Raw genomic sequence first — 26,296 nt, 5'->3', positions numbered from 1 at the left:
GGCCCCACGCATGCAGAGTAGAACTGCTCCGTAGGGTTTTCAAGGCTGTGGCCTCTTGGAAGCACGTCACCAGCCCTGTCTGAGGTGCCCCCGGGTGGGTTTGAACTGCCAACCTTTCAGCAAGTAGTCGAGCACTTAAATGTTGCACAACCCAGGGACTCCCAAAATTAGGGTAGTAATACCCATTACCCAGATCTTTTGTGAAACAAAATTAGGTTGAATTTAGAGCCCTGGAAAAAATTTTTGTAGCAAGTTATTGTATCTTTGTGCTTAAATGTGGTTATGTTTCTTTTAACCTAAAGAGTGTATTAATATTATATTAGCACATTTATGTTAGCATGTTTTACTTACGTATAATTAACCTAGAAAAAAACTTTTTAATTTGTTAGGTGTTTTTTTATTTGCATCTTAAATTTGGTAAACGAGCTTTTAACAGCAGTTTAGAGTTAATTAAAATTCAGAAAACTTTAGAAAAACTTAACTTTCCCATTGTCCTTCCTTTTATAGGGTAAAGGAGCAAATGTTTGTTACCTAATGACTGTTTTACATAGACATATACATATTCTATTGTCATTTTAAAGAAATAGGGGTAAATTTAAATTGTGTTTAATGATTGGTATTTTTAGTCGCATTTTTTTCTTAGAAAATGTGCACTCAGGTTATTTATTAACTTAATCATTTATCTAAAAAGGTCTTAAAATTAGTTAAGAATCTGGTACAATTTAGTTAACACTTTTAATCTTTATGATTTGTAAAATTATAAGAATTTCATAAAATTAAATCCTTTTAAAAAACATCAAGTATTTTTCATTTTAGTCCCTGGGTGGCGCTAACAGTTAATATACTCGGCTGCTAACCTGAACATTGGTTTGAGTCTGCCGAGAGGCCCCTCAGAAAAAAGGCTTCGCAGTCTGCAGTGAAAGCTAGAACCTGTGTAAGGCAGAAACCTGTGAGAGAAGGAAAACTCATTTTCCACTAAAGCGAGTGATAGAAAAGTGATAAGACTGCACCCTGTCAACGGCAGAAAGCTTTCAAGACCCAGGAAAACAAGGTAGCCCTGTGGAGTTCCGGCTCTCACAGGTTTAACTCTGACACACGTGGCGTTGCAGGGAGTCGAAGTTGACTCTGCAGTAACTGCTTGTTTTCCATTTTCTTCAATATAATTTCATACATCTACTTTTTTTACCAAGTTATGGAAAGAGCAATAACTTAACTCTTAAACCCTAAGTCCAAACCAAACTCATTGCTATTGAGTCAATTTCAACTCATAGTGACTGTATAGGGCAGAGTAGAACTGCCTCCATAGGGTTTCCAAGGAGCACCTGGTAGATTGGAACTGCCAGCAGCCTTTTGGTTAGCAGCCAAACACTTAACCACTGCACCACCAGGGCTCCAAACCCTAGGAAGTGTTAATTTTAAATCATGAGAAATTTAACCCCAGTCTTTTATATGGTAAACTAATTTTTATTTTCACGTAGTAAACTTTTTTTAATTGTAAGATATATGTAACATAAAATTTGCCATTTTAACCATTTCTGATTGTACAGTTCAGTAATGTTAATTATGTTTACCATGTTGTGCAATGATCACCAGTATCCGTTTGCAAAAGTTTTCATCACCCCAGACAGAGCCTCAGTACCCCATAAGCAATAACTCGTCATTCCTCCTTTCACTCCCCAGTGCCTGGAAACCACTACAGTAATCTACTTTCTGTCTCTGTGCATTTGCCTATTAATAGATGTTTCATATAAGTGGGATCACACAATATTGGCCCTTTTTTGCCAGACTTACTTCACTCCCCGTAATGGTTTCAGAGTTCATCCATGTTGCAGGATGTATCAGAACTTTATTTCTCTCTATGGCTGAGTAATAGTCTGTTGTATGTAAATAGTATATTTTGTTTATTCATTCCTGTTTTGATAGACGTTTAGACTGTTCCCACATTCTGGCTGTTGTGAATAGTGCTGCAGTGAGCACTGTTGTACAAGTTTCTGTTTGTGTTCCTGTTTTCACTTCTTCTGGCTGTATACCTAGGATTGAATTGCTGGGTCATTTGATGGTCCATCCACCATGTTTAACTTTTTGAGGAACCACCAGACTTTTCCACATGGCTGTTCCATTTTGCATTCCCACCAGCGTCTCACTGTGGTTGTGACTTGGCATTTCCCTAATGACTCATAACATCGACTGTTTATATGTCTTCTTTTTATTTTGAGAAATATCGACTACCTGTTCAGATTCTTTGCTCATTCGTAATTAGATTGTGTTTTTGTTGGTGGGTTGTAGAAGTATGGATAAAATTCTAAAAGTTTGTTTTAACTCTTTGGTTAGCTTAGAGTGGTTTTTATTTTCAGCTTTTGGTGCATTTAGTAGCCATAGCCGTGGGGGTGGGAGGTTGTTTTACTTTCCTTCATCAGTCTTTGTCAGTTTTAGGGATGTAGACACCAAGGTTTAGATAACATTTTTAGTATGTAAAATATGGATGTTTGAAGAGGGACCATCTGCTATAATGTCTCTTGTACTATAGTTATTGTTATATCTTGGGGGGGAATAAAAGTCTCTATAACTGCCATTTTGTATAGTTCAGTGACAATTACTTTCATCATGTGATGTAAACATCTCTACTATCCATTTGCACATTTTTTTATCATCATTAACAGAACCTCAGTGCCCCCTAAACAATGACTCTCCCTTCCCCCTTCCTTCCTGCCCCTGTAAACTTTGGTCTCTATACCTTTGCCTGTTCTAGAAATTTCGTATGTAAGTGGGATCATACAGTATTTGCTCCTTTGTGACTGACTTATTTCACTTAGCATAATCTTTTCAAGGTGTATCTATGTTGTAGCATGTATCGGGACTTCATTTCTCTTTGATGATGTTATTAAGCAAACTCTTGACAATACTGGAATCAATGCAAAACCCAATGTTTTTTATTTCTACCATACCTCCTAGGAGTGGGACCTTGGCCTGCCTGATTGTGAGATGCAGATGTCAGTGAGGTGAATCTTCCTGGCCTGCCCTAATCGCACCTCCAGGCCTCTTTTGCAAGCTTTTGCCGATAAGCTTTAATGTTGTCTGCACTCTGGATGAGAAGTTGAGAATACATTACAAAGTAGGTTTTTGTGTCCATGGTGACCAAGTCCAAATACTAGGATTTTTCTAGTTTTTATGCTAGGACAGATGAAATTGTTAGTGTTTCTTTCCTTTTCTTTTCAAAAGAAAAAAAGTGAGAATGAAACGATATTGACAAGGGAGCAGTTACCTCTTAAACAAAACGGCGTTTTCTGGTTCCCATTGCACATCTGTTGTAAAAACAAATCAGAAGGATCAGGGATAGGTTAGATGTGTAGGCAGAGGGGAAAGGTATGAGTGTCCTTTGATAGTTAGAAAAGACATGGACAGAAATGCTAAACACACCGGTAGGGATGGGATAGCGGGGCTAGGAAGAAAGGGGTGTGGTTGGAGATGATTGGAAGTACATGTAGTTCTGCTTTCAGAAGCTTCTAAGTACATTAGTATATTAGAACATAGCATAATAAAGGAGCCCTGATGGCTCAGTGGTGAAAGAGCTCCTCTGCTAACCAAAAGGTCAGTAGGTCGAGCCCACCAGCCACTCTGCGGGAGAAAAACGTGGCAGTCTGCTTCAGTAAAAATGTACAGCCTTGGAAACCCTATGGGGCGGTTCTCCTCTGTCCTGTAGGTCAATACGAGTCAAAACCGACTTGACCCCAATGGGTTTGGTGTTGGTTGGTATAATAACTGGTGTCCTTGATGATTGCTGTGAGTCACCAAGAAACAAAAAATAACTTATATTTAGTATTCTTTATTTAAGAAGTCAAGGCAAAGTGTAACCCTGTTGCAAATTTTTCAGCACAAATTATTAAATAAGTTGCATGCCATGAAAAGGAAACCCTGGTGGCATAGTGGTAAAGAGCTACAGCTGCTAACCAAAAGGTTGGCAGTTTGAATCCACCAGGCGCTCCTTGGAAATTCTATGGGGGAGTTCTACTCTGTCCTGTAGGGTCGCTGTCAGTCGGAATTGACTCGACCGCAATGGGTTATGCCTTGAAAAAGACTGGATTCGTTTGTGGAAATTTTGCTTGTTTCCTAATGTCAGCTAATTTAAGTGTTCCAAAGGAGAAAACAAGTGTTTAATTCTATAAGTTTTCAACAGGAGGAAATTCCATCCTGTGTGTCTGTCAACAGCTGATATTTATTAAATGTGTTATACATGGTGTTGTACAGACTGTTTTACAGTTATAGTTAGTACATTTTAACTTTCTTTAAAATACTATAACCAAAAGTTTGTGTGCTGTTAAATGGACTAGATTTTAGAGGCTCAGATTTATTCATTTGGTGCAGCACAGCTTAATTGGCAAAGTTCACTACCTGATGAGAATAAGCTAGATGGTTTGGATCTATCCTCCTGTTAAACCCTGCAAAAATTCTAGATTAAACAAAAAAAAAAAAGAAAATCACCTTAAAAATATTTAAAATGCTGAAAAGATGGTAGGAGCTGCTAGGTTAAATTTGAGGAGACTGCCTGAACCCAGAGAGGTAAGTAGCTTATCAGAGAATTAAAACCAGCTTTTTGCCTTTAGGACATTTGCCAAAATACAGCTTGGACTTTGGCTCATCAACTCAAAGAGTGAAGGGAATGCAGTCAATGCCCAGGGCGTGTCAGAGTTATGAAGGCTTAGAGAAGTTGCACCATACATTAAGTTCTGAAAGGCTATGCTGCCAGGGTCAGGGTGCACCAGAGCTAAACCTGCACCCCTTCCTCCAGATTTCAGGGGACTGTAGAAAAAAGCTGCCTTGGCAGTGCAGGCAGACCAGAAGAATAAAAGAGGAAAGGGGAAAAACACATCCATGAGAGGTGGTAGCCCCAGACCAGCCCTCTGTAGATGACCATCCTGTTTATACCTTGGTGGGTAGGCTAAGGAATCTCAAACATAAATGTGGTTTAGGGTGGTCCCTGTCCGGTGGTGCTCTTCCAGGAACCTAATAAAAGCAAACAAAAATCTCCAGAAGAGTATATATTCATCCTAATCTCAGCACTTCGCCTACAAATATAAGGGCAATAACCATTGTCAGAAATAACCAGAGCATACAGGGAAACAAAGCCAAGTGAATAAAGACAACAGGTAGCAGAAACCAATTGGCAGTAGTTTTCAGACACAGATACAAAACATATACAATTACTGTGTTTAAAGAAGTAAACAAGTTTGAACAATAATTGCAGAGAACAGGAAACTGTAAAAAGTCACATAGATTTGAGGGAAAAAAAAAAACTCTAGAAATAAAAAATAAAGTAACCAAAATTTTAAAAACTCAGTGAACATTTTGACAGCAGATTGGACTTAAGAGACAACTGGTGAATCAGAAGATAAATAAGAAATTACCTGAATGTTGGCGAGAGGAAGACACACTGGTAGAGATTACAGTGGAGAAGAGAATAAGAGTTGTGGAAGATACAGTCAGAAACCCAACTTCAGTTTTATGGAAGTCCTAGAAGGAGAAAAGGGAACGAGGATTTTGCAGAAGTGATGAAGGCACCAGTTCACAGAGACCAGCAAAGAAACACGAATCTAGACACATCGTGAAGAAAATTTAAAAAAACAAAAACTTAAAAGCAACCAGAGAGAAATGGCAGATTACCTTCAAAGGAGTATCTGACTTTTTTAATAACAGCGGAATGCTATCCTCAGTGTGTTTGGGGGAAAAAAACTGCCAATATAGATTTCTACACACAGTGAAAATATCCTTCAAGAAGGTAAAAGCTATTCCTAGACGGACAAAAACAATTCATCATCAGCAAATCATTGCTAGAGGAAATCCTTAAGGGTGGACGTACAGCAGAAGTGAGCACAGGTGAAAGTCTAATATCACAAGAAGGAATGAAGAGCAAAGAAAGAGGTAAATGTAAATGGATGTTGCTTGTATAAAGGAGTAATGCCTAGTGGAGCTTAATCACAACAAAAGAAGTAAAATACCAGACAGCAATAATTTCTGAGTTGCAGGATGGGTGTCGGGGGGAAATGAAGTTAAAATGTTCTAAGGTCCTTATATTATCGAGGAGGCAGTAAAGGTTTTCGTTAACTTTCAACTTTGATAACTGTGTGCGTTATAATTTCTAAGGTAACCAATAAAAAAGAATAGGAACATGTTGTATAATTTCCAAACCAATAGAAGGGAAATTGAATGATTGTTACCACTTACATTCAACAAGGTGATTCTGAAATGTGTACGGAAATGCAGAGGACCAAGAGTAGCCGAGATGCTCATGAGGCAAATGAACAAGATGGGAGGACTTGGCCTACCTGATATCAGGACTTATTATAAAGCTGTAGTAACTGAAGACTGGCCCTAATGTAAGGGCAGACTGACCAACAGAAGGAACTGAGAGCCTGGCAACAGACGTGTACGTTCATGTTCACTTGATGCATGACACAGGTGACACGGCAGAGGAGAGGAGAAAAGACAGACATTTCAATAAATGGGTCTGCTGGGTTACAGAGTCATTTCCAGATGGATTAAAGAAAAGGCCTAAATGTAAAAGGCAAAATATAAATCTTCCATCAGATAATGTAGAATATGGAAAGGTTTTAAAAACAAGACCAAAAATTAGTATCCATAGTGGAAATGATTCGAAACTTCAATTAAATTTTAAAACTTGTGGTTATCAAACCATAAAATAGGGTGAAAGATATGTTTATCACATGAATATGAAAAGAACTCTTAAAATGAAAGGGCAGACAACCGAATAGCAAAAGACTTGGAACAGGCATTTCACAAAAGAGGATATAGTACCGTCACTTTTGAAAAAAGTATTTTCTAGTAAAGTTGAAGAATTGCATATCCTGTGACCTGGCAGCTCCACTCCTAAGTGTATAATGTGGGAACAGTGTGCAGATGAGCGTTAAGTTACTTGTACAAGAATATATACAGCGGCATTGTTCATAGTAGCCTGAAACTGAAAACAGCTTAGATGTCCATCTAGAGTAAAATGGGTAGATTGTGACTGTTATACAACAGTGAAATGAACAGACTTCAGCTCCCTGTAACGACATGGAGGAGTCCACAGTGTTGAAGCAAGGCACAAGAAAACATGCAGTATGACTTGATTAAAGTTTAGAACCAGATGCCAGTAGACTGTTTTTTTGGCAGGGGTCAGCAAACTTTAAAGGGCCAGGTGGTATATTAGGATTAATGACCAAGTGGTCTCTTCATTCACAGCTACTCAGTTGTGCGTTTATCATCACAGCAGCCCTAGACAGTGCTTGGCTGTGTCCCACAAACATCATGCCCTGGCTTATGCGTACATGTATTTGAGGTAAAGCTATTTTTGAAGAAATGATAACCATAAAAGACAGGGTGATAGTTATCTCTTAGAGGAAGGGAGGGGCTCGTGATCAGGAAAGGGAAAGTGGAGCTGTCTAGGATGCTGGCAATGTTGTCTTTCTTGACTTGTGGGGAGGTTGCACAGGTATTTGCTTTATAACACAAACTACGTAAAAGTTGTATATTTCACAATAAAATAAGGTTAAAAATAAATATTGATACCTTAAAAAGTTGCTATATTATTTAATTTTATATGAATTTTTGTACAGTTTGTAATTGCTCTGCTCGTTTTCTGAAAAAAAGAATTTAAGTAGCAATGTAAGAATCTTTGTAAATCACAAAGTAGAAGACTAAAACACTACACAACTGTCAGGGATTGAATTATCTCCCCCGAAAAATGTGTGTATCAGCTTGGTTAGGCCACGGTTCCCATTATTGTGTGGTTGTCCTCCATTTTGTGTTTGTAATTTTACGTTAAGAGGACTAGGGTGGGATTGTAACACTACCCACACTCAGGTCACCTCCCTGATCCAAGGTAAAGGGAGTTTCCCTGGGGTGTGGCCTGCACCACCTTTTATCTCTCAAGAGATACAAGGAAAGGGAAGGAAGCAGAGAGTTGGGGACCTCATACCACCAAGAAAGAAGCACCTGGAGCAGAGTGCGTCTTTTAGACCTGGGATTCCTGCACAGAGAAGCCCCTAGTCCAGGGGAAGATTGACAAGAAAGACCTTCCTCCAGAGACAGCAGAAAGAAAGCCTTCCCCTGGAGCTGACACCCTGAATTTGAAGTTTTAGCCTACTTTACTTTGAGAAAATAAACTTCTCTTTGTTAAAACCATCCACTTGTGGTATTTCTGTTTCGGCAGCTCTAGATGACTAAAACACAACATTATTACTTTTGGTTAATAAATTCGGGATATATGCATTGGATAGATAGGATGTGTTAGAGGCGTGGAGATGCATTTTGCAGTTAATTCCTTGGCCTTTATATACACCAAAGTATTGACAACTGTCCTCTTTGTTTGATTTACAGGTTCAGTAGATGAAGGTGTCACCGAGGGGCTGCCTACACTTCAGAGCACTTCTAGCACTAATGCCCATGCGGATGATGATGATCGGTCAGTACTAACATAGTATATCATATTCTTGTCAGAGTTGTGCTTACAACTTTAAATTCAGGCTTTTATCTGGGAATTATATAAGACTTTTGTCTGTTGGAACCTCACGAAAGTATATTTTTCAACGTAATTAGGTAGTATTACATTATAAATTAGACTGCCTATAGAAGTTTTTTTGGCATTTCCAAAACTTCTGAATCGTATGGCTTTGAGTAGTGTCTCTATCGGGTCAGCAGACTACAAACCACAGACCAATCCCAGCCTACCACCTCTATTTGTAAATAGTTTTATTGGAACACAGCCACACACATTTGTTTGTGTATTACCTGTGAGTGCTTTTGCACTACTTTGGCAGAGTTCAGTGGTTGCAACAGAGACTGTATGACCCGCAAAACCAAAAATAGTTACTATCCATCCTGCTACAGAAAATCTTTGGTGACCTGTGATCTGTATACCCACACTTGGGAATACCAGTCATCATCTCCAGCACTAGCACCCCCTGCTTGATATTTCCACATAGGTATACAAGGGGCTTTTCACACTTAACATGGCCAAAACAGAACTCTTGATTTCTGACTCTCCTTCCAAATCTTGCTCTTCCAGTCTTTCCCATTTCAGTAAACAGCATCGTTATCCACCCAATTTCTCAAGCAACATTTCTGGGAATTATTCTTGATCCTTCTTTCCCTCAGCGCTCCTCGTTCTGCCTTCCCATATTTAATCCTTCAGCAAGGACTGCTGGCTCTCCCTCCAGAGCATATCCCTAACCTCCCCACTTTCCCTCCATCTCTGCTACAACCGCCCTAGTCCACGTCACCACCTTTTTTTGTCTTGACTATCGGAAGAGCCTCGAAACTGACCTCTGATTTCATTCTTCCTCTACTGCAATCTGTTCCCCACACAGCAGCCAAAATGATGATGATGCTGTTTCTGATACAGTCAGAGTATGTCACTGTTCTAAGTAGTGGATGCTTAAATTCTTCAATACATTTCCTTCATATGCCTTTTAAAAGCCTCCTTATGATATGACTTCTCTTGATGCCCTTCCAGCCATTCTCCCTCTTGCATATAACAGTCTAGCCACGTTGACCTTCCAGTTGTGGTACGTTCTAGATTTGTTCCTTCTGGGGGCATTTGTGCTGCTTTCCCCCTAATCTTCACATTGTTGGCTCCTTCTTGACTTTCAGATCACAGCTCTAAGTATCAGCTTCTCAGCCTTTCCTGACCACCAGTACAAAGCAGCACCCAGTCACTATTGCAGCACCCTATTTTAATTCTCGGCTTTAATAATTATCTTGATTATCATGTTTCCCACCGCTGAATATAAACTCCAGTAAATGATTGAACAACTCCACATAGAGAACCCAAGACATACCTAAAAACTGTATTTATTGAAAACCAAAGGCTTCAAAGGACTCAAAGTTTATTGTTCGTGATTAGCTGACCATGGTAAAGCAGAAACGTGCCTGGATTTCCTTAATTTCAAACATTGATTAAATCATCTGTACTGGATGCTACTTTAAGTGATGGGACTATAGAGATGAAGTGAATAGTCCTTGCCCTCAAGGAGCTCACACTGTTTTGGGGAAGGAAGAGAGGTGGAAGATAGACAAGTGAACAGTAAACCGGAGGGTTCTGTTGCTCTGCATAGGAAAGTACCTGCCTGAGTCACTTCCTGCAGGAGGTGAGACTTATATTTCAGAAAATGAGTAGGCACTATGTAGGTAAAGAAGGTAGGCAAGTAGAGGAAGTTAAAGGTACAACAGCACAGTATAGACAAATTATGGCACTTGGGAGGAAGGACTTGGAATAGGATCCATTTGGAAGCTTAACAGGAATGAGGCTGGAAAGGTAAATAGCCCAAATCAAGAGAACTCTTGTATGCATTGCAAAGGGGTTTAAACTCTCTTCTGAAGATAAAGGTGAGCTGTTGCAGGATTTTAAGCAGCTTTTTTTATATGACTTAATCAGAGAATCACTTGATACCATGTGAAGGAAATCCATGATGTGTGGTGCTAGAAGGAGTCACTAATTCAGGCTTGTATTGATGAAGACCTAAATTAAAGCAGGAAAGTAAGGATCAGAGAGGTTGTCTAAGGCTCTCTAAGGTAAAACCATTCGATACATTCTGTGGTCTTATGTCTAACATGCTGATGTAACACTGCAGAGCCTGTTGAACCTAAGATGCTGGACGTTTTGGACTATAACATTGCTTGTCATGTTTTAAGTGAAACTTACCTAACAGTTAAACTGTTTCAACAAGGCTTTAAATCAGTTTTCCTTTTCTTATCTAAAGTTGACCTACAGAAATGTTTGTTCAGCTTTAAAGTCAGAGCCTGGTTGCCTTCTTTGGTTTGTTTTTTTAGATTGGAAAATGTTCAGTATCCCTACCAACTCTACATTGCTCCTTCCACCAGCAGTACAGAGCGACCAAGTCCAAACGGTCCAGATAGGCCTTTTCAGTGTCCAACTTGTGGGGTGCGATTCACCCGCATTCAGAACCTAAAACAGCACATGCTCATCCACTCAGGTAATGTCACCCTGCCTGTCATTGCATAGATGAGCTCTCTGAGACATTTTATTTTGAAATCCAGTTAAAATAGAAAATGGGTACTTTGATTTTTAAAAAATCTCTGGACAGTCAAGTGAGAACAGATGAGCTAAGTCTGTTACTGAAATGGTGCGGTATCTGAAAGTTATTTGCTTAATACGTCTGCCACATAATTTTCTGATCAAAACCTAATAGAGGTGTGTGTGTGTATGTGTTCGTGTAAGATGTAAGTAAATATGATATTGGATGTACTAGGTGTGTGAATGTACATGAGAGAGAAGCACGAAGACAGACGGTAAAGCACGTGGTTAAAAGGGACGTGTGTGCGGCTGTTTAGTGTTTCTGGAACTTTGAAATCATTTCCAAATAAGTCTTTAAGAATTTAATAGTGGGTTAATTCTGTAATCCTAAATTTCTCTGTGCTCTGATTTTAGTGAGTTTTTTTTAGTATAAGAGAGATTTTAAATAAATGATAGGTAAAACAGATTTGAGACTTAAATTCAACACAATTCTAAGTTGTGTATTCCTCTTTGGGAGATGGGTCCAGTCATCCTTGTTCTAACACTAATTCCCTATGACTTTTTAAAGTTAAATTGCAGCTTTTGTTTTGAAGGGTATTTTTTTGTTAGAACTGTGATAATGAATTGGAGACCATTAACATCACTTTATAATTGACTTACTAATTTCTATATATTTTTCCTACCAGTATTACATTGTTGTTGTTGTTAGGTGCCGTCCAGTCAGTTCCGACTCATAGCGACCCTGTGCACAACAGAACTAAACACTGCCCAGTCCTGCGCCATCCTTACAATCGTATTACATTAAGTACTAAAAAAGCCAGTGTGTCAGATGATGGGTCTATCATGATCATTGTGTTCAGAGATGTGAAAATTTTCCCTTTCTTTTTTTTTTCTTGTTTCTCTCTGAGAAAGGGAATGGAGAGTAGACACTGATGATTTTAACATCTTTTCAGTATAAACCTCACCACTTTAATGAAATAAAATAATAAATGCTGTTACATGGAGATTGGGGTCCTGTTTAAATACTGTGGTTAAAATGTTTTAAAGTCTGAAATAGATGACTTAGAAGAGTATTCAAAAATCAGCTCAAACATACATGACCTTTTCTTTTTACAGGTAATTTTTGTCTATTCGACTTATCTGTTGCTACAAAATTTGTTAGAAAATTTATCCTGAAATTTTCAGAAATTTGTTAGGTTTCTGACCTTGTACTTTATTTTGTTCTCATGTAGTATTTTGGTTATCTTTATTTTTTAGGAATTAAACCATTTCAGTGTGACCGCTGTGGGAAAAAGTTCACCAGGGCTTACTCGCTAAAGATGCATCGCCTGAAGCATGAAGGTAAACGCTGTTTCCGGTGCCAGATATGTAGTGCCACTTTCACTTCCTTCGGGGAATACAAACACCACATGAGGGTTTCCCGGCACATTATCCGCAAGCCTCGGATTTACGAGTGCAAAACATGTGGCGCCATGTTCACCAACTCTGGAAATTTAATCGTGCACCTGAGGAGTCTGAACCATGAAGCGTCAGAGCTAGCAAACTACTTCCAGAGCAGGTGAGGTGCACAACAAAAACCTGACCAGGAAAATGCTTTCTTAACTCTCTTTTCCTGCCTTTGGGTCTGGCAGCCTGCTGTGTTTTCTCTCAGGTTGCCAGCTAATTAATCACATGCATTTTAAATTCCCACTGTCCATACTCTGATCTTCTGATCTGATAAAATTTTGCTGAATCTTCTGAGTATATAAAATTATAAATATTTTTATAGTTGGTATTAAAACTCTTTCCTACAGAACTAGACAACTTAACCTCTTGATACATATTTTTAAAAAAATTTTTTTAGATAATATAAGGTTAAAGTATCTCTGTAGTGAATTTTAAATAAATTTTATTGGAAAAGTTATCATGTCAGGTAATAGATGCTTAGGGATGGATATTGAATTACTTCAGACTCTTTGGATGTTAAAAAAATTCTTGACCAGTTCTCATTTTTTTTTAATTCTATATAAAGGAAAAGGCATTTAGCAATAAGAATATGAAGGAGAAACTTCAACAGCAGCTATAATGGATATGATTGTTCTAGATCAAATGAAGTCTCCTTTTTTCTCTCAGTTTAGAGTTATATGCTTTTAATGTTAATAGTTTATAATAGGGTTATTTTTCTGATTTATAGAGACCTGGATTCTAGCTTGAGCTCTGCCACTAACTACTGTTAGTATTGAACATGTCACTTTACAGATGAGGCAGCTTGAAACTTAGAGAAAGTTTAGAAAACAGAAAAAGACAAAGAAGAAATTAAAAATCATTTCTGATCTCAACTCTCACCACTATTTTTAAATTTATGGTGTGTTTTACTGTCCACATTTCCTGTGGGAAACAGTAAAGTATTACTTTTTTTTTTAAGTAATACTTTTTTGAGGACTAAATGTGTAATACCATCCTCACGGCATTCATTGTCAAATTCTGACTCAAAGATATTTTTATATACTGAATCTAAAAGGGTACACGTAAGTCATTTTTACATTTCATACTTCATTTATGCACAAGGACTTATCTTCTTACCTAGTTTATATTTAGGAAGTAATACAAAACTAGGTTTATCTAGTGAGTTATCCAAGAAAAACTAAGCGTAAATTATGAAAATGGTCTTTGCTTGGGTGAGGATGCTAACTGCAGCTGCTTTATGTATACAGAAACTCATCTACATAGAATAGGTAAAGCGGTTCAGGTGTCCTGGGTGACGCGGAAAGTGGTAACTAGTCTTACCTGTTGGTGGTAGGGAGAGTGGATACACTTTAGATGGATAGCTTTGGTTCCTATTTGCCAAAGTTTACAAGGTCAAGGTTCCTAAGTTGTAACCTTCATTAAAAAATCTTCATTCACGGATTGGTGAAATGAAGAATCCTAATCTTGTTTGTAAAATCACGTCTTTTTACTGTACCTTATCTATTGGTGTTTTGAAAATTAACTTTGTGTTTCATCCTTTGCCTCTTACCTAGTGATTTCCTAGTACCGGACTACTTAAACCAGGAGCAAGAAGAGACCCTTGTTCAGTATGATCTTGGAGAACACAGTTTTGAAAGCAACTCCTCTGTTCAAATGCCTGTCATTTCGCAGGTCTCCTCCACCCAGAATTGCGAGAGCACTTTTCCCTTGGGGTCTCTTGGTGGGCTGGCGGAAAAGGAGGACGACATGCCAGAGCAGCCAAAGAGCAGTGCCTGTGCTGAGGCAACCAGAGATGACCCCCCAAAATCAGAGCTGTCTTCTATAACTATTGAGTGATTTTGTGGTTTGGCTTCATTTTTTATTTTTGGAAAGTGCCTGTGCTTGGTCTTGTACCTTTAAAATTAACTTTTTGAACAAAGAAGCGTTTGGGAAAGAATTTTTCTTTTTACTTTGGAAGTCTTACAACTAAGATGTTTTATTCTTTATGACTGAGAGATTACTTCTTTAAATACACAATAATATGATGTTGAAACATAATAGAAACTAGGAGACTTAAGGAGAACCAACACTTAAAATATATGCCAGTTTCTTCTTCCATTGTAAAAAGGGGGCTAATAACAGAGATTAGATAAAGAAGCAGTCAGATGATTATTGACCTTCCTGAGAGGAAAGGGTATACCACAAACAAATCACTAAACAGACCTTGGCAAATGGCCTGAGTAGATGTTGACTCCCACACTCAAGGACATTGTACAATATTTCGTTGAGCCTGTTGTTTTTGGAAGTATTTATGGTATCGCTTTCTTAGAAATTATTAGGGTAAATACTTCTGAAATCCAACCTACTCTTTTTAAAGCTTTGTCATTATTATAATTTTCCATGGTAAGAAATCGGTATTGGGATAGACATTCCTGGTACCTTTACAGTAGTACCACTCACCCCTCCAGATAATGGTTCTTCTATGAGAGAAGGCAAGGAACCGTGATGGAGAATAGCCAGCTGTGCACACAGAGAGCAGGCATGGGGACGTGCAGCGGGAAGTGTGTCAGTCCCAGCTTCACAGGAACTCCTTTTAGTGCTGTTTTTCTGACTAACATTGACATTTACGTGGTCTTTGAGTCATAATGCCTGGCTAATTATTAATTGCGCAGATCAGTTTTCCTCTTGCCCTATCAACGATGCTTTGTCTTGCATATTCTGATGTGCTACTATATAAAAGAAAAGTATTGGAGATAGTCTATATTTTATATATAGGTTTATATATTGTGGGGGATGTTTTTATTGTGCTCTTTTGGACAAAATAATTTTCTGTTAATTAGGGCAACATTCTTAACCCAACCAAGATCGTTTACAAAAAGCCCATACGACAGTGATACATTGTCCTTGCTCAAAAATATTTTTAGGCATTGCCAGGTTTATTAGAGACAGTTCTTATACTTACTCATACAATGTAAGCAATAATGTAAAAGATAAAGAAAAGCTATACAATTACTATGATTCATAAGTCTATTGGGGGAAAAAAAAGAGTGAGAATTGTTACGATTAAAGAAAAACTAAAAACCTTGCTGCCAAAGAGTGCAGCTTCCTGGTTTATAGTTGATATTTATATGATGCTCTTGACTGGAGTGTATTTTTCACTTGATGCCATTAAGCATCACTAACTTGGTCCTGAATATTCTCAAGTCCATGAATAATGAACTTTTTGAGTAACTTTTTTTCTGTGTATATACCCAAAGTTAAATAATGATGAAAGCACCTGATTGGATTAGAAACAAATATAATCCCTTAGTCAAAACCCGAGATCTAAATTTTGTTCAGGTGCTAGACCTTAATAATAAAATATATTTTTAAAAATTATAATGTGATTTGTTTCATTTTTTTAATTGGCTAATTCTATATTTAATATTTTTCCCCCACAAAATTAATGGAAGGGAAAGTATGGTAAACTCATCAAAATCTTTTTAGGCTAAGATTCTGTCTCTTCCCATATCCTGCTGTCCTTAACTTGTTTCCAGCTCCTTACCTTACTCCTGAACCTGTTGTTTCCCCCTTTGCTTCCAAACACAGGTGTATTACATGTTAACACTTCAGGGAAATCAAGGTTTTGATGGGCTCATATACAGGCTACCAGTCGGCTTCCGTTATTTACGCTTCTTAACTAATAGGGTTGAATTACTCTCTGCAGCAGACTGTGATACTTACCGTAGTATTGCGATGTCTCAACTGGAAAAGGCAGGAATTTTTATTTTTAATATCCTGTCCTTTGAAAATTGTTATGCCTACCAGTAGATAAATCCTAAAGTTAGTTTTTAAATCTTTCATTGCCAAGACAGAGAATAGGTAAAATTTTGACCAAGAATTGTTCTAAGTTCCAAGAGTTATTAAAAAAAAATAAAATAAAAAAAGGGAAGAAAATAGGGTTTAAAAAAAAAATCCGAATGTAAGTATCATTTGGGGTTGTGTACATCCCTTATCCCGAGTGCTCTGCCCTATGAGAGCCCTGCACAGTTGGGGCAGCTTTAAGGCCTTCTGCCTGTGTTCTCAGAGTGAAGGATTACCAAGACTGGCTGTTTTTTCCCAAATGGAAATTATAGATTCTCATTGCACAGATTTCCAAGTTGTATGGCGAATTTGAATATACTGTGAAAATGGATACCTGGTTTGTTGTCTACTGCCTGGTCTTATCAGTACAAGGAATTAACTAACTAGTATTAACAAAATGACACAAAGGCCTTTTTTTTTTTTGCTTTTTCAGTGAGGTTCTGCATTTTTGGTGGGGTGTGCTTTTAAGGTACTTGACTTGTGGGTCTGTTTTATGAAACTAAGCATAAGGGGATAATTGGAGATAGTATTTAATTAGATTGATTTAAAATTCGTCTAAGAGAGCGCAGCCTGGATGTGTAATTCTTACCAGAACATAAGGAGACTTTCCAAAGAGGTGAAATCCCCAACCAGCAGAGATTATTGGTGTAACAAAATGTTAAAATATTTCACTTTAGAATATTTAAGCATAGCTGTCTTTCTTAAGGCCTAAGAGGGTAACTTTGTGATATTTAAAGGGCTTGAATTTTAGGATGCAGGAGAAATTGCCTTTTTAAAATTAAGCATTTTGTATAAGAAAAGCTTTTATTTTCAGTTTTTATCTATCAAATAAGTGTGATATACTTTAGAAATGAATAGAGATGTTATCCCTGAGGCTGGATGCAGCTTCTGCCGTTGCCGTTTGCATTTTTAAAGGTGTGTTCTACTAACTGTCTAGTGTGGAAACAAAGGGATTAATAGGTTTTGGGGGGGTTTTTTGTTTGTTTTTTACATTTTGAGTTTTCTATAAATGGATGCAGATGGAGGTTATCACCCACAAATAATATTCAGATGAATTTTTCATAATTTGAATTTCCAGTAATTTTCTTATTTTTTATTTCAAGTAATTAGTTATATATTGCTAGCTTTTAAAGTTATCAGTTCAGTACTAAAATATTTAAATGATCTCATTGAGCCAACCGTGCTGGTTTTACAGTAATTTGGTTCCATGTTATGACATGTGCCCTTTGGTATTTAAAACAAGCAAAAAAACTTCATTTTGTTAAAATTATTTTACCAAATGGAATGGACTAGTCAGCACTCCCTATGTTCTTATGCTGGCAACTCAGTTACATCTTAACTACCGAGCCAGATCCCCTGGGAGCTGGGCGCTTCTGGAAACTCAGTTAAATCTTTTAGTCTTTTCTCTCATTATTTTATTCCCTCACTTATCTTAATCTAAACATTGGCCAGTTGTCTATTTTTATTGGCCCTCATTCTGAAGATTCTCAGATGTGTCTTCATCTCTTGTAGCTTTTTAGTCCCTGAAAAATAATAATACAGTGTCCATTCTCTACTAGTACACCACACAGAAGTGATACTTATTTTCTGAGCGAACAGTCCCAAGTGTTTAACATTTTAACTGAAAGGAGTTTGAAATTTGAGAAATTAATGAACAAGATAATTGGAAACTTTTTTGTGTGGCACTTTTCTTTCCACTCAGTTACAGATGTGAAGTTGTAACTCTGAAATATACACCCAACTGAGGAAGAAGAAATAATTTTCTAGATAGTGTTATTAATGGGAGGGAGAGGGGCCTAGTAAAATTGGCATTTGGAAGAAACAGACCCAGCGTTGCAAAAAAATAATAAATAATAAATGGGATTTTTACTGTAAATTATTGACAAAATGTTTATAATTAAATTTTGAGAGCTAGTGAGAGAAGAATGTATGAAACTAGATTTTGTTTTTCTCGAAGCAGTGGAACAGAGTTAGAAAAGCCTCTGATGTAAACACATCTATGAGGACTATTATAGCTAAGCATACGCCAGAGCCTTTAAGCTAAAATCATCAAATTTTAAGTTATTTCTTGTTTTGTCTACACCCTTTTTTCTCTTTTCATATCATTTTTGCTTCATGGAATGTGATGACATAGGATATTTTTATTTGGAATGTCCTCAGCAGGATGAATTTGCCAGGAGCAGTAATGGTTTGGATTAAACAATAAATTGGAATTGAACCAGTTTCCAGGTTGAGCTAAGCAACGTTCACTCTGTGGCTATTTCATTTTAGACTTTAAATATGTTGAGCTATTATCATTAAATTTATAAGGAATTAAACCTGTATCAGATTGTGAATGAAGACTCTCAGCACTAGTACCATCATTAATATACTTTTTCTTCTTTTTTATGATAGAAGAGTAACAATTTTACAAATGGTAACACACCAGAAATGCTAGGTGATATTATTGGAATGTCGGCTTGGCAGTGTCTTACAAATGAGACTGCCTTAAAACTTTTATGCTACTTACGTAAACTCTGTTTATAGATAGGATCCAGGCCAATTCCAACTGATACCATGGTTCCTGTGTACTTAATAGTTTACAAAGAACTTAAGAGTTCAGACCACTGGTTGAGAAGGAAAAAAATTTTTTTTAACTGTCGGAATTTTTATTTCAGTTCGAAGTGCCTGTTTATAAAATCAAATCCTTCGATCATTGCCTGCCTTTAAATCAACTTACTCTGCTGGTTAAGCTTAAGGTCCTGGGCTCAGTTGTGATTATTTATTGATAAGATACCTGCTTGATAGTTTGGGGAGAGGGGGGTGGGATACAGTGTCATGACTTAAATTGTCCTGGTTTTCCCAAATGCCAATCTAGCCATATCCAGATTTAATTATTGAATTAAAATACTAATTTTATTATTCAAGTTTAAAAGCATCATGTAAACAAATGTTCAGGTTACCAAAGTACGTCGCCTGCTGCTGAGGAAGGACAATCTTCCCTGCCTTGGGAGAGACCCCATCCCCTCCTCTGAAGGCACATTGTTTCCCTTGGTGGTGGTGGAAGCTGTTCCCATTGCAAGGTGGGAAACCTAGCCTTTCATGCACTTCCTGGAGACACCTGTTTTCTAGAGAGAAACTTTTTTATGATTAGGTAATGAGTGTTTTCCCTAGCGGTTTCTTAAATTTATCAGTCTAATTCTCAAGCTGACCTGTGCTACGTAAAGGCTCTCACACTGAGAGTAGTCCATGCAGTTTCTGAGAGTTGCACTGCTTTTCATCCTTCAGGCCCTGATGTGAATGACATCAGGTGTTTGGAAGGTAGGATCATAAACTATTCATTTTCTTCCTTGTCCAAAGTGGTGGCTTCTAATGCTTATATTTCAAGGTATTTTTTAAAAAATCAACAGACTCTATTAGAGTAAAATTTGGTTTTGATCCAAGTTCCCAGCGATGTGTTTACTTTTTCTGTGGTTACTGGTGCCTCCTGCTGCATCAGACGGAGATTGCCTGCCTCTTTGTAGGGCTCCCTGTGGCACCTTATACCAACTGGGAGGATAGTATCTGGCTATCTGTGCCTCTACTGTCTTTTCAAAAGCCATTTTATAAAAATCCTAGGTAGCCTATTTTAATATTTAAATATATATATATTTGTGAAAGATACTTTTAGAACAGACTTTTTTTTTTTAACATTAAAATTTCCATATTCCCATTTTTAAGAGTGAATTTAAACTTTCCAAGATTAGTAATTGTCTTTTTCCAGAGCAGGATAATGAGAAAGTCAGATTGAGGTCACAGACCGTAATTCAGTGATAAATTCATGTTTGGTTTTAGGAGACAGATAAGAAGGAAAAAATTGTTTTGATGTAACAGACATGAATGTTGAGATAAAATTGTGCTTTTGCTTTTGTGATTTCATATTTGCTGCTGTAGTAGCTCAGCGGTTTACAGGGCTAACATAGAAATCTGGCTCCATTTAAAAACCGAAGAGCTTTCTAGTGCAGCCAGCCTAGGAGGAAACTGTATGCCAGTCTTCAGATGAGTGACTGATTGCTCTGTCTAGCTGATGCATGCTTTAATGTTTTGCCTATAACCTGGCACCATGGAAGTTTGGGGGAACTTTCTTACCCTGCCCGTTAGGACATCATGAATCTTTTTGGGCGTTGGCATTTTGTGAAACCCTCGAAGGAGGGTAATGGGGTGGGGAATGTGAATTAAATTATGTAGATGGGTGTTTTCATGTCTTCTACCCCTCTCCTAGAACCAGTACAACTTACTGTGCCAGTCCCCAACCCATCAGCTTTGTATCCAGTTGTCATCTCATTCAAGTATGGCTTTATCTGGTGACAGTGGCCATAGCTAAGTTACTTGGCATGTTTGACTTTCAACAATAACAAAAATGGTTTTGGATTTTGGTTCTTTTGGTCGTTTGTTTCTTAGAAATGTATACAATGTCAGAACTTCACATTTTATATACAAGTATCTGGCTATTAGTATTTTACAGGAACCATAGTGGTGACTACATATATATATATATATATTTTTTGGTGACTTTTTTGTAAACTAAGTGCCGTTTCAACGTTACAATCATTTTTAGAGTTACTGTAATCAATGTGAATATCATGTTTTTTGAAATCTGTTCTGAGCCTATAGTGTTTGCTTTGTGAACATGTGTGTATTGTATATATTCTGTATAGTTATATTGTACTGAACTATTAGCCTGTTTGATATAAGGAAAGTATGTATTGAGTACCTTTTTGCTAGCCTGGTTGTTTAATCTTTTTAAAAAAGGTTTAAACTTTTTTTCAAAAAAAATCTTAAAATTGGCCTTTATTACATGGTCAAAAGTAAAGTTGCAGTTAGAAAGGGGATGGGCAGTGGGGAAAAAAAAAAAACTAGTTTTGAGTGTCTTTGGATAGAAACATGAGACTAAGGGGTTTTGTTTTGTTTTGTTTCCTCATTAAAAGATCTTATTAATGCTTCATGGCGTAAAATGTCCTGCTGTTCTTATTGTTGGCTGGAAGGAAGACTGGTGTTGGTTGAGATCAAGTGTTTGAGAAAAGCCATCCCAGTAACTCATTACTTAAATAAACATTTATTGAGTGTCTGTAAAATAGAGAGCTTTACACTCTTCAACATAGGTCAGCTTCCTGGACAAGTTAGAAAAGAACTATAAGTGCAGAGTTTCACAAACCCAACCCCCAAGATTGGAAGGGATGTAAGGAGGCTAGTAAAGAAAGTCACCAAATCCTAGAGCTGTGGAGCCAGGTTCCTGGGCAAAGCTGCTTCCTGGTTGGCGGGTTGCATCTATAGAAGTTGCTCTGATTCTTTCTGAAGTCATACTTTGAGTAGAGGCGTGTTGGGGCCATTTCAGTGACAGAAGCAGTGAGTAGTAAAATGGGTACTTGAGGGGAAAAGACGGCTCATTTGCATAGGTAACGTGACAGTGAGGGCAGAAAGGAAGGGCTTTCTTACTTCAGATTCAGCATGATGAGGATTTTGACAATAACTGGTATATAGAGTGGGAATAACGGGCAAAGAAAATTACTTCATTGACTACAAGCTACCAAGATCACTTTAGAATTAAGTTCAGAAAAGAGGGTAAATTGTCTTTCAGTGTGTTTGTTGAGTGTTTTTAATGACAGTATTACCAAAACCATTGAAGGTCAGCAAACTGTGTTGGGTTCCTCAGTACCCTCAGCTGCAGATCAAGTATATAAAACAGAATGTAGAATTTAATTATATTCCACAGTTTGGTTTGATATGAATGTTGTACCAAAAATACTTTCAGAGATTGACACTGAAAGTAATAACCAAAGTAGTATATCTCCTCAACTAAGAGAGTTCAGAGTAATAGTTTGGGACTTTCTCTCTTTTAACAGGAATAAGTTTGTCCTAAATACTGAAGAAATTAACAAAATAAAATCTATAAGGCATATTAAGAATTTAAGGGGATGTAAAAATGACATGGGGGTGGTGTCTGACCTAACTTCACAAGGGGGGAGGAGAATCAAGATAACAGCCCAGGGCTGATTCCTGTGAGGCAGAGGCCAGGCATGCCTCCTCCCTCCAACCCTTTTACCAATTCTGACACCAACTGTCCCTCCCATGGCACTCTCTACTTCTCACCTGGGTTTGATAATTCATTGCAATGGCCCCACAGAACTCAGACAGTAGTCACAGTTATGGGGTTTATTAGGGAAGTAACAGGTTGCAATTCAAGAGCACTCAGGAATACAGTTCTTCCATCAGGACAGCCACTTCCCACCCATGGCACACCTCTCTGGCCCTCTGCCTCTGCCCTGGTCAGGAAAGTGTTTGAAAGCTCTTTTAGCTCTGCTGATAAGTGCCCAGAGGCAGCCTACTCCCAGAAGCACCTAACTCCACCAGTAAGTCTTGGCCGGAAGGTGCTCAGCTCTAGCTCCCTGGCTAAGCAAACTTGGCTCCGCCAAGTGCCTGGAGGCACCCTACTCCTCCAGCAAGCCTCCTGCACATAGGCACTCAGCTTTCTCCCACCGTGGGCCAAAGCCCACCATGCCGTCTCTTCTGGCGCTCCATGTCTTGGCCGCCGCTTCTCACCGTCTTCAGTGTTGTAGTCCTCTCTCTCTCTCTCATATATCTATATACACCTATGCTTCGCTGGTTTTGCCTCTGTAGAGAGCCTAGCCTAAGACATTTAGTACCAAGAGTGGTTCAAGAGAAAATTGTAGGAATGAGTTTTCTGCATTGGTTCTCAAGCCTGGTTAGTCGTAAAGATGTTGATGACTCTGCTTCCGGTAACAACAACATGGGAGGATCTGAGTATGTGATAACTTTTGTCCCGGAGCAGAATTCTGTACTGAATGCAAATGAATCTACTTATAAAATTAGTGAAAAATCCTCTCCATTATTATAAATGCTAGTACTTTTTGCAGTGTGGTCTTTAAAAACCCAGGGAGTTAGCAGGAAGAGTGACAACACATGTGTGATCCACACAGTTGGTGCCCTTTCTCCCATGACAGCAAGATGTTCAGATGCACTGTAAAAGCTCCAGGCAGCCTCAGGGCTGGCATATCAGATATCTTGGATTAGCAGAGTCTGTATCTGTGTGGACAAACATTAATTGGAAGAGAAGCCATATCCTTTAGGAGAGTAAGATGTGGATTGGTCCATTTTTTTTTTTTTTTTTTCTCTTCTCATCTAGTTAATACCTCCACTGAGCTGTCTTTTTCACCCCTGTTGGTAACATTTTCCATCATTTCTCCATCCTTGCTGCTACTAGCTGAATTCAAGATTCCTTACTGCTATTCCCCCTCTCCAGTCTGGTCCCCTTCCAGTCCATCCTCCACGTTGCTACTAGAGTAGCCTTTCTAGCCATGTCATGGCTCTACTGAGAATCTCCCGCCTCTATCTCCCTTGCATAGTCTTCCCAGCCTGCTTTGCCTTACGGGTGGACTTTGAAGACACAGGTCAGGCTTTACCCCTAGGAATCCGTCTGCATCCCTCTCCACCCCCTCACCTACCTCCAGTTTGAAGTCAAGAGTTCTTCCTGTTTACTGTCCTAGCAGATTTTGTTTACTCCGCCAAAGCGCTTCTCATTCGCACTGTCTGGTAAATCTTCCTCACGGGGCGGATGGGAGGATTAAATCTATGTAAAGTGCTTAGAATAGCACCTAGGGTATAATAATCACTCTAAGTCTTGTGTGTTGTTACTAGTGTGTGTCCCTCGCCTGACTGAATTCTTTGGGTCAGGAACCCCATTATTGTGTGCCCCTGTCATTAGCACAGTACCTGACACATAGTAGATCTCAAAACCTGTTGAACAAAATAAATGAATGTTGCCCAGAAATGGTTGCAAGCTCGGTTTACCAGAATACCGCCAAGGAACCAAACCAAACCCATGGTTGTCTAGTTGGGTCTGACTCATAGCGACCCTGTAGGACAGAGTAGAACTGCCTGATAGAGTTTCCAAGGCTGTAATCTTGACAGAAGCAGACTGCTATGTTCTTCTCCCTCGGAGCGGCTAATGGGTTCGAACCGCTGACCCTTCAGTTAGCAGCTGAGTGCTTAACCACTGTGCCACCAGGGCTCCTACCAGAATGCCCAGGGTATGCTTAATGAGAGAACTCGTAGGATGGAACACTTAGTGTTATTTTCATCGTATACACTGATGGTTTGTGTTGACTCTTACTTCACCGTATTTATCAGAATCGTACTCGTCTTTAAATGAGGGCTGAAATAGAAGGCTGTGTGGAGCCGTGAATGAATATTAACCTAAATCCAATCCTCAGAACAACTGCTGTCAGCCAGGCCCAAATCCCCCCCAGCTGTCGTACAGAACACTGTATCTGCCGTTTTTGTCTTCGTAGAGTTTACTTACCCATCAAGTCTGTGCTTAAAGATTGGCCTCTTCAGGGAGCTTTCCTGCCCAAGGTTAGGATGCCCTATTATTACCATGATAGTTAGCTGAAATCAGTTGGACTAAACCTCATTAGGGTAAGTTCCATTAGGACAGAGGCCATATTTGTCTCTGTACAAAGTACCAAAGTGGCCCCAGCCCCAGGGTTGGTTGAGGGAATGAAAGCTCTGACCTCAAGAAGCTTATGGTCTCTGAAGAAAAAGAACTATAGAAGTAAAACTGATAGAAATGACTGAGCCATGAGAGGAACACCAAAGAGTGAAAGAGAGACCTGGCCAGAGGCTCAGGAAAGGCAACATGGAGGAGGTACCACCTGAGCCGGACCTTCCCTGAACAAAATTACAGGATTCGTGTAGGCAGAATTGCAGGAGAGGGAGGCCTCTCCAGGAAACAGCTCAGAGCCTAAGAGATGGAGTGTTCAAGGAATGCGCATTACAGAATCCCTGACAGGGAAGAGTGGGAAAAATCTCACCAAGGAGAGTGGGTCCAGATTAGGCAAGGCCTTAAGAACTTGAACTGGTAGGCCCTGCGAACATTTTCGGGCAGAGGGACAACATGATCCAGAGTTTACCCGAGAAAGACTGAGAAGGAGCATAAAGTAGATTCTCAGGGACACCCACAGACTTAAGCCGAGGTCAGTTAGCAGTTACTTCAGTACTTCACAAAGAGCCCAAAAGAAGGAGCGGGGCTAGAGATGAGGGGTATGTGGACTGGTAACATCAAGGCGGAAATGAGCAGTGGGCTGGGAAGGGGTTTTGGAGACAGGTGGGCTTGTGATCTGAACAGTGAGAGTACTTGCTGTATTCCAAGCTCTATCAAGGCTATTTATTTGACCTCGGCCATTTCTTAAGCACCCTGCCTTTGCTTTTGAGGGAACGCATTCTATTTCTACAGAGAATGGAACAAAAAAGTTCTGAGCCAAGTTGGAGTTGATCTCAGAGTTAGGCTGAGGGGAGAGATTTTCACCCAGGACTAGTCTTGCAAATGCAGTTATTTAGGTTCCCTTTTCCTTCCTTCTCTCCATCACTTAAGAAAAAAAATAAACTCAGATTTGCTGCTTTCCTCTGTGGCCCTTTCTAGCAGAACTTGGCTTCCGTTAACCATGTTTGCTGGGTTGGAAGTTCCTGACTCTGCTGCCTGCAGTCGGCGCCTACCTGATGGTCTTTCCTACTGTCCTCAATAACAGGGAGGGACTACTGTGCCACGAATACAGCAGTGAACAGAACGACAAACATCTTACCCTCACGTAGGTGGTGTTCTCATGGTGTTCTCGGCAGTGTAGGGTGGGAGGGAGTGACCAACAGTAAGCAGGAGAAATACACTATGTGAGATGGCAGCAAGTGCTGAGGAGACCACCACCACCAGGAAAGCCAGGAGTGGGCACGTGAACAATTTTAGATAGGGTGGCCAAGGGGAGAAAGAGATGTTTACCTAACAATCAGGAGGTGAGGAGGAAAGCCACTGAAATACAGGCAAGAGTGCTCAGGCAAAGGGGCCTGCCCCGCCCAGATGTGTTCTGTTTTGGCCTCTGTGTGGAGGCGCTGAAGCACCACAGGCCAAGCTGGAGAGGTCGGAAAGTGAACTCACGGAAACTCATGTTTCCAGGTGGGCGCTGTCTTTTC

General features: G+C 39.1%; 1 protein-coding gene across 5 annotated transcripts in view; it reads left to right on the top strand.

The window, feature by feature from the left end:
* ZBTB44 (zinc finger and BTB domain containing 44) overlaps nt 1-26,031 on the top strand; it is an 85,812-nt gene extending 59,781 nt beyond the window's left edge. The window contains exons 2-5 of one of the 5 annotated variants that reach the window (XM_049856508.1): nt 8,374-8,458; nt 10,825-10,988; nt 12,287-12,587; nt 14,029-26,031. In XM_049856508.1, coding sequence (XP_049712465.1) covers nt 10,973-10,988; nt 12,287-12,587; nt 14,029-14,311 — 600 coding nt within the window. In that variant the 5' untranslated portion in view covers nt 8,374-8,458; nt 10,825-10,972 and the 3' untranslated portion in view covers nt 14,312-26,031. The remainder of the gene's footprint in view (nt 1-8,373; nt 8,459-10,824; nt 10,989-12,286; nt 12,588-14,028) is intronic. The other 4 variants (XM_049856506.1, XM_049856505.1, XM_049856504.1 and 1 more) reach the window with 4 other exon arrangements.
* Nucleotides 26,032-26,296: the final 265 nt, after the last annotated feature.

The sequence above is a fragment of the Elephas maximus genome, chromosome 17, assembly GCF_024166365.1.
Source record: "Elephas maximus indicus isolate mEleMax1 chromosome 17, mEleMax1 primary haplotype, whole genome shotgun sequence".
In the NCBI taxonomy this organism is placed as follows: domain Eukaryota; kingdom Metazoa; phylum Chordata; class Mammalia; order Proboscidea; family Elephantidae; genus Elephas; species Elephas maximus.
Note: the sequence above shows the minus strand (reverse complement) of the source record. Positions and strands in the feature narration are given on the sequence as shown.